The 12,717-nt window shown below is 38.4% G+C and overlaps 1 protein-coding gene across 11 annotated transcripts in view; it reads left to right on the forward strand.

The window, feature by feature from the left end:
• The window catches only part of DOCK10 (dedicator of cytokinesis 10), a 277,707-nt gene that overhangs the window by 242,728 nt on the left and 22,262 nt on the right, over positions 1–12,717 (forward strand). For 9 of the 11 annotated variants that reach the window (XM_017529018.2, XM_017529020.2, XM_017529013.2 and 6 more), the window contains exons 41-48: positions 71–183; positions 2,391–2,528; positions 3,252–3,434; positions 3,967–4,077; positions 4,948–5,163; positions 6,582–6,639; positions 6,964–7,062; positions 10,901–11,007. In XM_017529018.2, coding sequence (XP_017384507.1) covers positions 71–183; positions 2,391–2,528; positions 3,252–3,434; positions 3,967–4,077; positions 4,948–5,163; positions 6,582–6,639; positions 6,964–7,062; positions 10,901–11,007 — 1,025 coding nt within the window. The remainder of the gene's footprint in view (positions 1–70; positions 184–2,390; positions 2,529–3,251; positions 3,435–3,966; positions 4,078–4,947; positions 5,164–6,581; positions 6,640–6,963; positions 7,063–10,900; positions 11,008–12,717) is intronic. The other 2 variants (XM_017529022.2, XM_017529024.2) reach the window with 1 other exon arrangement.

Genomic DNA, 12,717 nt, shown 5'->3' on the forward strand with positions numbered 1-12,717 from the left:
GAAGGAAATCCTTTATAGGCTACAAAGCATTGTCTTAGATTTTATGCATGTTTTACTTTGTATTTTGTAGGCAACTCCAATGAAATAGACATCGTGCACCACGTAGACACTGAGGCCAATATAGCCACGGAGGTTTGCCTCACTATTCTAGACCTGTTATCCCTCTTCACTCAGACTCACCAGGTGAATATGATCTTAACATTTTCTGCAAAAATGATGAAATGTAAGGTAGAAAAGCCATGTGAAGTCAAAAACATGTTTTTTAAAAATTATTTATGAAATCAATTAACCTTACATAAATCAACCCAAGTGTGAGTGGAAAACATGTTAAAGGTGAGATTTTGATTTTATCACAGGTTGATTAATGTTTGCTTGATATGTACGTGTATGCATTTTACTATTGTCAAATAGTCTTTCTTCCTCATTTATCTTGCTTCACTCTCAGGCAAGCTGAGCTGAGTAAGAGTGTGACTCTGTAATTTTTCAGTAGAAGAGGCAGAGATGTATTAAATTTACAACTAGATCCAAAAAAACTAATAATATTGAGCACTTTTTTGTGTACTTATTTGACATTTGGATATCTTTGACGAAATGATTATCACTACTTAGAATGGCTAAATTTAAAAAAAGTGACCATCTAAAGTTTTGGCAAGGATGTGGAGAAACTGGAACTCCCATTGATTGACAGTGGGAATGCAAAGTGATAAAAACATGTGGGAGAACAGCATGGCAGTCTCTGAAAAAGTTAATCATGCAGCTATCATATGACCAGCCATTCTAATACTATACTAGGTATTTACCCAGGAAAAGTGAAAGCATATATCCACACAAGGCTTTGTACACAAATATGCATGGCAGCTTTGTGCATATAGCATATGTGCCCATACCTAACTCAAGTTATGTGCATGTACATAAATCAAGTATACATCAACAGGTAGATTTAGAAATCTGTTGTTTATCCATACAATAGAATACTACTCAGCAGTTAAGAGAAATAAACTACTGATACATACTATAACGTGGGTGAAACCCAAGAAACCGAATTTTAAAAGGTTATATACTGTATCATTCAGTATATATTATTTCATTTATATAAAATTTTAGAAAATGTAAATGATGAAAACAAAAAGCTAATCAATGGTTGCCTAGGGATGTGGAGGAAGAGTGGGAGGAAGGAATTACAAAAAAAAAAAAAAAAGAATTTATAAACTTTTGGGAGTGATGGATATGTTCATTATCTTGATTGTGGCGATGGTTTCACGGGTGTATGCCAGTGTCAGACTTATTAAATTGTACTCGTCACATGTGTTCGATTTATTGCATGTCAATTATACTTCAGTAAAGCTATTAAAAACATATGGAGCTCTACCAAATGAGCTTAAACACCTAGGCTAGCACATTAAGGACTGAGCCAGGGCCAGTTGTGGTGGCTCATGCCTGTTATTCCAGCACTTTGAGAGGCCAAGGCGGGAGCATCTCTTGAGCCAGGAGTTCCAGGACAGCCTCGGCAATATAGTAAAACTTTGTCTTTATAAACAATTGAAAAATTAGTCAACTGTGGTGGCACATGCCTGTAGTCCCCGCTATTCAGAAGGCTGAAGTGGGGGGATCACTGGAGCCCAGGAAGTGGAGGTTGCAGTGAGCTATGATTGTGCCACTACACTCCAGCTCAGGTGACAGAGTGAGACCTTGTCTCAAAAAAAAAGGAAAATAAAATGACTGAGCCAGGAAAATTTAGATTCTTCGAATAAAGTCTACGCCAAACAGCATAATTATGCCAAGAAAGCCCTATTTTCAGGTGAAATGTCAGCATGGTGATAGAGAAAGCAATGACTATATTGATTCTTTATTGGGCCATGAAAATGTTGCTCAAATCTCACACATTTTAAGGACTTTACTAGTGCCTTTGAGAACGTGTAACCTCATCTCCCATTTCTCCCCTGACCCCACCCCACTCACCATTGCACCAGCTATTCTGCTTTTCTTTCTCAACCCTGAACTCACAAGCTCCTCTGCAAATCCAGGCACTTGTACCAGCTATTTCTCCCCCACAGGACAATCCTCCCGGATCTCTCCAGGACAGGCTCCTTGAGCTCACGTGCCAATTTATCCATTAGAGAGGTCTTTGCTGACTATCTATGGAAGTAATCCTATCCCCAAAGCAACTACTTGCAATTACATCATCCTAGTCTATTTCAATTTGTCATGTTTTTTTCAATCACCGCTATGTAAGTTTCACAGTAAACATGAACTGTGTCTCCTTATTCAATCTTTTATTTCCAGCACTCAGAATTGTGCCTTACCACATAATAGGTTCACAATAAACATTTTTTGATAGAATGTAAATATTCTTTCACTTATCCTGAATAACATCTGCATTGAATTTCCAGAGACAACTCCAACAATCTGACTGTCAAAATTCATTGATGAAAAGGGTCTTTGACACCTACATGCTCTTTTTCCAAGTCAATCAGTCAGCCACAGCACTGAAGCATGTGTTTGCCTCCTTGAGACTGTTTGTGTGCAAGGTAAGGATCTTCCAGGTTTCAATGAAGCTTAGGTAGGATCACAGTAAACCCACAGGAATCCTTGCATCTCTCAGTAGGGAGAGAAGAAGGATTGTTTTCTTGAATTTGGGTTTTATTAGACATTGATTCCTGGTCTCAAAATGAGTGTACAGCCTTGACAATTTGTCTGCTCAAATACCAGAAAGTATTAGCATCTGGTGACCAATTAGCATCTGGTCACCAATTCTTTGAGTTACCGGTGTTTGTGTCATCAAGTTAGGTAAAATGCACATCTTGAACCGGCATATTCATCCATGTCAAGTTAAAGATTCCATATTAAAGTGGATACAGCCACCACCTTTGAGGATGCTTGTAAATAACACCTGTGATTGTCATCAGTTGCTGACACAAGCGATACTTACAATGTAGAGAATAATTATATCCAGGAAAAGAAGGCAAATGCTAACATAGACCTTAATAAATTATAGCCTCCTCACTTGCAAATGAAAAAAAAAAAAAAAAGAATATTTCTTTATTTCTTTTTCAATCCATTGTGTAAAGTTAAAAAAAGAGAATATACAAGTGATATAATAAGGTTTTAATTGAAATAAAAAAAAAAAAAAAAAAGACTAGGTTGAAACAAAAAAGAAGAAGGATATTGTTCTAGGGAATTTTACAATATGAGAACGAACAGAGCAAAATGAAGGCATGTTGCTCCCTTCACCCTTTCTTCCATTTCTGCAGTTTCCTTCAGCATTCTTTCAAGGGCCTGCTGACCTCTGTGGATCATTCTGCTACGAAGTCCTAAAATGCTGTAACCACAGGTCACGGTCAACTCAGACAGAAGCCTCAGCCCTTCTGTACTTTTTCATGAGGAAGAATTTTGAATTTAACAAGCAGAAGTCAATTGTCCGGTCCCACTTACAAGTAAGTGCTGCCAATGTTCATTAATGCTGTTGTTAAAACCACTGATCTGTTTCAGCAGTGCTTACAGCCATCTGTCCTCAGGGCAACCGTCACTAACTCCTCCACCAGAGTCCTCCTTGAATACGCTGTAGCACTCAGTTCTGTTTAATAGGAGAAGCACAGCTGGGCAGAAATCTGCAGAGTATCTCCACTTGTACTGTCCTTTCTTCTGCGAGGAAATAAGAATCACATGGAATAAGCAACGCAGGAACACATGGCTCGCTCTAGCAGGCCAAACCTCACCAAATTCCAGACCTAATTTTTTTCTTCTAGGCATCCCAAGACTCCAAGGTTCCTACAGCCTCTTTTAGGTATTTAAGATTATAGGAAGCGCCCTAGATTTAATAATACCTTCTGGAGATTTAATGCATAAACACTTCTCTCATTGGACCTACGGGGAGAAACTAATAATACATTTACCCAGCCCAGTGGATGTCTTTAAGAATACTGTTTCTGATCTTATTTTTCAGAGTTCATTTTTTTTCTCTTCCAGCTCATCAAAGCTGTGAGCCAGCTAATAGCCGATGCTGGGATTGGAGGCTCTCGGTTTCAACATTCGCTTGCAATTACCAATAATTTCGCCAATGGAGACAAGCAAATGAAAGTAAGAAATGCTTGGTGGGCTTTTACAAAAGCATTTTTTAAAAACTGAAGTGGATTCTTTTTGTGAGATATCAAAATTATAAAAATAGACCAGGTACAGTGGCTTATGTCTGTAATCTCAGCACTTTGAGAAGCCAAGGCAGGACGATCGCATGAGGCCAAGAGTTTGGGTTTGAGGCTGCAGTGGGCTATGATGGCAGCACTGCACTCCAGTCTGGGTAACAGAACAGGACCTTGTCTCTAAGAAAAAAAAAATTGTTTATTTCGTTTATTGAGACATTGAGCTTTGAGCACTTCTCAAAGTAAACTACTTGTATCAAGTTTATTGTTTGCATTGCTGTTGACAGGCTATGCCCCCTAGGCATGTTCTCAGAAATTTTAAGGACCATGGTAGGGTCTTAGTAGAAAATCACCTTGTTTGATAGTTCCAGATTAAGTCCCACAACTGAATTTCTTTGATCAAGATTAAATCCTATGCTTATCCCTAAACCAATCGCTGTAGCCTAGAGGATCAAACAATAGAATTGGTCGGGCCAGTGTTGCATGCCACCCATGATCCCTAGGAGCAAAGTCAGACCTGTTCAAATCACATGAACTAGAGCGAGGAAGGGGAATACCTCAAAGAAATCAGGATGTTTTACTAAAAGTTGTGCTTGAAGACAAAAGAATAGAGCCTCCTGAAATTGTAATCTTGAAATGTGTATATCCACAGTCATAAAACATAGAATGCACATATATAGAGTGCACACATTTATACTATATATGGAATGTGCCAAACTGTGATGCCTAGCCACAATTAATAGCATAACTTGAAGTCAGTTAATTTACAGATTCTAAACAGATAATGACCCAGGCTCTCTCTTTTCCAAAGAACAGCAATTTCCCAGCAGAGGTGAAAGACCTAACTAAGCGTATAAGGACTGTTTTGATGGCCACGGCTCAGATGAAGGAGCATGAAAAGGACCCTGAGATGCTGGTGGATCTACAGTACAGCCTTGCAAACTCCTATGCAAGCACTCCCGAACTACGGAGGACCTGGCTGGAAAGTATGGCCAAGATTCACGCCAGAAACGGAGACTTATCTGAGGTGATTAGCAAAGGCTCAGTCATTCGCCATCAGTATTATCCTCTTTATCAGGAAAATTGAATCTTCATTTACAGCATGGACTAGAAAATGATGCCATGTTTTTCCACTAATCTAGACTTCACTCAGCTATAGGTTATATACAACAAACTTGCATATAGCATTCAAGGATACCTGGCTCTAAGTAATTGACATCAAATAAAGGCCAGAGTCAGTGGGGGCAACTGCAGGTGTATAAATTGTAATGCAGCACTGAATGCTAAAAACCTGAGGCTGAGGAGGAGTGTGGTAAGAGTGTCTGAGAATTGAGTCATTAAATTAATGTTCTGTGTTTTAAAACTTCTCTGCAACTAGAGTAGAATGGGGAAGCTTGCCACCGTAGTGAGTAAACTCAGTAGGGGGAATCTGTCCTCATTTACAGCTAGTCTGAACTGGCCATGGAAAAATTAATGATCTTTAGTGCCACTTGAGGAGAGACCACTGTGTGAAGATTAGACGTTAACACTTAACTTTTTATGTCAGTTTCAATACTGGGTGGATCATATGCAGCAATTCACAGCACCCAAGGGCTTCTGAGTTCCAAATGGGAAGTTCTATTCTATTCCAGAACTGTGTTTCTTGTGGGAGGAGATTAATTTGTCTAGGATAGTCTAGGATAGTCCCTAACTCTGAAGTTCTCCTAAACACATGTGGTAATCAGCGACTCTGGAATGGAAACCAGAAGGCTGGCTTGGCAGCAGTTTAGTGAGGACAAGAATGAGAAGCCCTTGGGCTGCTCTGAAAATGATGACATTCCTCCATGAAACCTAAAAAGGAAAAAGCTGAAGTCATTTGGAATCTTCAGCAAGTCAAGTTTTAATATGTGTTCAGCAATGTTCAGTGCTTCATAAGAGATATTAGAGTAAACTATAACATCACCCATATAATCTGGTTTGTGGGGAGCACAGGTGTTACATTAGGTCACACCTGTGAGGTGACCATTTTAAAGGCAACACAAATTCAGAGGGGCTATTCCTGGAGGTAAAAAAAAAAAAGTTATTTAGAAAGCAGATTATTTTTATTTCCAATTTATATCTCGATATACAGTTACAGTTCTAATTATAAAAGAAGACCTATGTTCTTTTTAATCTAGGCTTAGACATAAAGGAAGATAATTCTGTGGGAAAATTCTTCAGGCCAGCTCCTTCACACAGCTCCAAACTAATCAAGAACAAACAAATAAACAAAAACCGAAATACTCATCTTATTCTTGACGGTGAAGTTTTTGGAAATACAACTGATTCTTGCTTTCAATTCCATGATTACAAAGGATCCTTCCACATAACATATTCTGACATGGAATACTGGCTCGACTTGGAAGACTAACGCTCATTATATTAAACTCCATCCCCTCAGCCTCTTTATTTTCTTTCTCGTTACAGGCTGCCATGTGTTACATCCATATTGCTGCTCTCATTGCAGAATATCTGAAAAGAAAGGGTAAGATCACCATGTGAGGAAGGCAAAAAGCCCAGATATCAACACGTGGAAGCCTAATAGAAATAACGTATTAATTTTACAGTTCATTAATCTGTTATGTTTAAGTAATAATCGCTTTCACAGATACTTCTAATTATGCTGTACTTTTAACATTTTCAGTCTATCATGTCATTGATATGTTTATTCCATGTACAGCAAAGGCTAACTGGATGGTCAGCTTCTTAGTTCAAAACGAGAATGCATTGGCTAACGATTTGTAGTCTCAAAAGCTTGTATTAACATAAACATGTAGCAATGTCCTAACCTCATCTTGCACTACCATAGGTTACTGGAAAATGGAAAAGATTTGCACAGCATCCCTGCTCCCGGAGGATACCCACCCTTGTGATAGCAACTCATTACTAACAACTCCCAGTGGAGGAAGTGAGTGATCTAACTGCTCATTTACCCCAATGCAGAAGAAATCAACCTGCTGAATAAATTCTAGTTCAGTGAAACCTTCTTTAATAGATTCTTAGAAGCAAAAACTATCTCAGATCTACACAACTTACTCTGCCAAAAACTTAAACTCCTGCCATTCAGAAATCCCATCCAAAATTTATGAAATTTAAATAACTGAAAAGTTGTCAGCAAATAGAACTGTGTGTTCTCCAACATTCAAGTGTATGGGTTATGGCCATATTTAATTTAGCTACCAATCTGTATGCCAGTCTGCCATAGGGATTTTATTCTGAAATTGATGACTTGTTTGAAATTGCAAGAGGAAACTATTTTTATTTTTAAATGTAACAGAAGTGTTTATTTCAAATAAAAAATAGGGCCAGGCATGATGACTCATGCCTGTAATCCTAGCACTTGGGAGGCGAAGGTGGGTGGATCACTTGAGGTCAGGAGTTTGAGACCAGCCTGGCCAACATGGTGAAACCTGGTCTCTACTAAAAATACAAAAATTAGCTGGGCATGGTGGCAGGCACCTGTAATCCCAGCTACTTGGGAGACTGAAGCAGGAGAATTGCTTGAACCCAGGAGGCGGAGGTTGCAGTGAGCCAAGATCACACCACTGTATACCAGCCTGGGCAACAGAGTGAGGCTCCATCTCAAAAAAAAAAAGAAAGAAAAGAAAAGAAAAATGAAGACATATACATATAATGTATATGTAAGACTTTAAAATCAGCATGTTCCATTTCATTTTTCAAAAGTATAAACTGACAATTTATAACATATGGCATATGGTACAGATTTCCTTTAGAAATATTTCATTGTTAATGTCTGATTTTTTGAAATTATGATGACTAAAGAGTTACTCTCTGCACAAAAAAATGGGTGATATAGTTAACACATTTAATCTATATTGTCTTGCAAAAATTTGTTCGAACCCAAATTTTATGAACTGTAGTCTATTTGATAACACTGGTTTAACTTCCAAATGCAGTGGAAAAGTCAGTATACAAACAACAGAAATACATTTTTAGATGTGGAAAATCAAAATACTTTAAATGTAAATGGACTTTACTTGCTATATTTCAGAAACATAATTCATCCCTTATTCATTTAAATATTTGTATGTTTTCTGAAAAGTCTCAGTAGATTTTGCATATAAGACATTTGAACCAAATGACCAAAGCAAACTGAGGGACAGTGAGGCTACTTGTTTGAGGACCTTGAAGAAGAAGCCGGATGTGGCACCGTGGCTCATGTCCACCCTAAAATTCAGGAATCTTCTTGCTTAGTGTTCCACTTCCCATTTAGCCTGATTTTTATATACAAGTTGTCAAAAATATCATTGCCTTATTTAACATGTCCTTCCGCATCTATTGCTTATCATAACCAGCTGCCATAATGTTCCATAAAGACTTTCGAATTCTAAGAACAAAACTAAGGAACTGATAAAAGCAGGTGTTAGTTTGAGAGCCTGTGGAAACGCATCTCCTAAAAAGTTGTGTGAATCTTTGATATTCAAAATGCTTTAAATGCCCAGTGTTAGACCTAAAGTGTTATGAGAATATAATGTGCCCATCAAGAAAAGGATATCTTTGTTTATTAAACTTTAAGCTTGGGAAGGTGACCATCTATGATACATTAACATATATCTATCTGATGATACATAAGCCAATGTTATGTGCTTTGATGCATTAGCATATTCTGATTAGCATATATCATCAGCATATATGTGAATGTCATTGGCACATATTTGAAGCCCTTCATACAGTTTGCTATTTTGATATTTTTTAGTCAAAGGAGTAAACTATCCCTTCCCTAACAATGTGCACAATGGTATGCATATAGGTGAATATGGGTGAGCCCAGAAAGTACAGCTGCTCCAGTTGTACTTGTAAGTGATCATTGGTCGGGCGCAGTGGCTCACACCTGTAATCCCAGCACTTTGGGAAGCCGAGGCAGGTGAATCACAAGGTCCAGAGATCGAGACCATCCTGGCCAACATGGTGAAACCCTGTCCCTACTAAAAATACTAAACTTAGCCAGGCATGGTGGCACGCACCTGCAGTCCCAGCTACTGGGAAGGCTCAGGCAGAATTGCTTGAACCCAGGCGGTGGAGTTTGCAGTGAGTCAAGATCATGCCACTGCACTCCAGCCTGGCAACACAGTGAGAATCCATCTCAAAAAGATAAAAATAAAAAATAAACAAAGTGATCATCATCCGGCAAGAAGTATGTTGTGACTTCTCCTACAATTAGCTCTCATATAGTTTAATATATGTTTGATATTATTATAAAAAGAAAAAAAATACATAAAAGCAAGGATTAGATTGCAATAACTATTATATTTATAATTTCTAGCATGTTTTGGGAGTGATCATTTAGTTACATAACCAATGAGCTGATTATTAAAAACAAAATCATTCCACAAAAGTATTAGCTATAACTTAAAAAGCACTTACTACATAGAAGGCATCACACTAAGCCCTGTCCCAGCAGTATCTCAGCTAGTTGCCAGTAACAAGTCTGTGAGTTCGTTGCTATTTTCACCCCCTGTTTATAGCTGAGAAAACCAAGAGAAGCTAAATAATCTGCCCCACATGTCATGGTTAGCTTGTGTCGGAGCCAAAGCTCAGGGGCTGCTGTGCACTTCAGCTAGTCCTAGTCACTCACATTCCCCACCATTCAGATCTGATCCCTCCTCTGGGAATGTTACCCATTATAAACTGCTTTCACATGCATCTGTAGAGACAGACCGTTTTAAATCTTGGTGGCTAAGATACTAAGAATATTTGAGGTTTCTACATAATATAAAAGAGTGAAAATAGCAAGTATTGGCCAGGCATGGTGGCTCATGCCTGTAATCCCAGCACTTTGGGAGGCTGAGCCGGCTGGATCACCTGAGGTCAGGAGTTCAAGACCAGCCTGGCCAACATGATGAAACCCCATCTCTACTAAAAATACAAAAAAATTAGCTGGGTTTGGTGGCAGGTGCCTGTAATCCCAGCTACTTGGGAGGCTGAGGCAGGAGAATCGCTTGAACCGAGGAGGCGGAGTTTGCAGTGAGCCAAGATCATGCCATTGCACTCCAGCCTGGGTAACAAGAGTGAAACTCCATCTCAAAAAAAAAAAAGCAAGTATTGGGCATTCTCTTGTCTTTTAGGGGGGCATAGGAGAGAGATAGCGTCTCACTTTGTCACCCAAGCTGGAGTGCAATGGCTGGGCATTCTCTTTTTGGGGGCGTTGGGGGAGAGACAGGTTCTTACTCTTTCACCCAGGCTGGAGTACAATGGCAGGGAGATAACCCACTTTAGCCTCAAACTCCTAGGCTCAAGCAATCCTCCTGCCTCAGCCTCCTAAGTAGCTGGGATTACAGGCACCCATTACTCCACCCAACTACAAGCATTTTCTTTATAATGTGCTGAGCGTACCAGGTATTTTCTCAAATATTAATGTTTTGAATCCTTTCAACATCCTTTGAGATAGATATTAATGTCCCCAGTTTAACAAAAGAGGGACACAGTCTCAGAGATTAATTAAACCAGAAGATTGGAACTATAACATCTACCACAAATCTTATGTTCTGTTTATAATCCCATGCTATCTCTTTATAAAAAGTGTCACCTGAAAATGATACAAAAATTATAAAAAGAAGAATATTGTTTGCCCGGCAGAGAGTATCAATAGTCATAATCCAACCATCTTGTTGATTGTGTGAGCTTTATAATACTACCAGTTGGTAACATCATGAAGAAAGGCATTATCTGATCTAAGCAAAATCTGTCTCAGATAATAATGTTTTATTCTTCTTGGTCCTCCCAAGGCATGTTCTCTATGGGATGGCCAGCCTTTTTGAGCATTACACCAAACATTAAGGAAGAAGGAGCGATGAAAGAGGATTCCGGAATGCAGGATACACCGTACAATGAGGTTAGACCAAAATTATCTCATGTACAGTAACTAAAGAGATGTATTGGCTTGTGACATTAAGCTAAATAAGGGAGAAGCAAGCTTAAAACTATTCTATAATATGATTTAATTAGACAAAATGAAATGCAGGCTAAAATTAAGCCAAGATTAGTAGATACCAGACTTCAGTGAAAATTTAAACCAAGTTTTACTTCTCTAAGATGGGCTCAAATGTATATTGTCCGCTCTTCTGTAAGACAAAATCCCCCATATTTTGGTAAAGGTGATAAGGGATGCTAAATTTCGTGAACTGATCATAGGTTCTTTTCTAAAAGCATCAGCAAGTTTATTTACAAATGCAATTGGATATAAAAGTTCATTAGTTTCTGCAGAAAACCTTCTGTTATGGAACATAACCAGATTTATTTTTCATTAATTAAAAAAGAAACTTTCTGGCCGGGCGTGGTGGCTCATGCCTGTAATCCCAGCACTTTGGAAGACCGAGGTGGGCGGATCACCTGAGGTCAGGAGTTCGAGACCAGCCTGGCCAACATGATGAAACCCCGTCTCTACTAAAAATACAAAAATTAGCCAGGCATGGTGGTGGGAGCCTGTAATCCCAGCTACTCAGGAGGCTGAGGCAGGAGAATCACTTGAACCCAGGAGGTGGATGTTGCAGTGAGCCGAGATCATGCCACTGCACTCCAGCCTGGATGACAGAACAAGACTCTGTCTCAAAAAAAAAAAAAAAAACTTCCTATTGGGAATTACTTAGCAATAAATCTCATGAATTAAATAGAACTCCTCTCATTAAGTAAGTAAAATATTTTATAAACTAATTTTAAGACTTAGTACTACATAAATGAAAAAATTATGCAGAAAGTAAATTTTCAGATGAATTTTGTACAATTTTACATATGGTTCTATATCAATTTAGTATATATTGCCAACAAACAGAGTAAATATAGTTACATATTTATGTTAACTATTTAAAATAATGTTTAAGAACCTTTTCTTAAAAGAAATTGTTGAAAACATTCCAACAATATTATACATTTCCTTTAAAGCTTATACAACTTTATTCATTTGGAAATTTATTAAACCGCTAGTATATGAAAGAAATTGAGGTAAGGGCTGAAAAAAAATAAAGCATAATTCCTGTTCTCAGAGAACTTAGAATCTTGAGAAAAACAGAGTTCCTACAGGGTGATGAATGACCAGGCAAAAACAGATGCCCAGTCACTAAATCTAGGTATCATCTACAATTGCAATTAAAAGGGGAAATTTGTTTTTACGTGAAGGTGGTTGAAACGGCAATGAATGGAATGTAAATAAAAGCTCTTCATATTTTGTGTGCTGAGTCTCGATAGGATTTGAAGGTGTGAAGTAAGAGAAAAGGTTCTTATAGGGGCAGCTATAACACAGGCAAAAGTATGGAGGTCAGAGTATTCCAGTAATGGAGTGGTATATGGTATGGCCAAACTCCAAAGTCAAGGACAGAGCATTGAAAGAAGGAGTCACCAAAAGGGGGGTTGGTTCCTGATTGTGGAGCTTCTTGAATGCCATGCTAGAGTTTGGACAACAGTTTACATACTGGAGTTCCCACATCGGTTTAAGGCACTGGAGATTGCATGATCAGATGTATGTTTTCCAAAGAAAGATTACTGGAGAGCAGCGATTGGAAAGGGGAAACAGATTCGCTCAAAACTATTTCAGGGATCAGGGAGTACA

Source organism: Cebus imitator, unplaced genomic scaffold (genome assembly GCF_001604975.1).
Source record: "Cebus imitator isolate Cc_AM_T3 unplaced genomic scaffold, Cebus_imitator-1.0 Scaffold57, whole genome shotgun sequence".
In the NCBI taxonomy this organism is placed as follows: Eukaryota; Metazoa; Chordata; class Mammalia; order Primates; family Cebidae; genus Cebus; species Cebus imitator.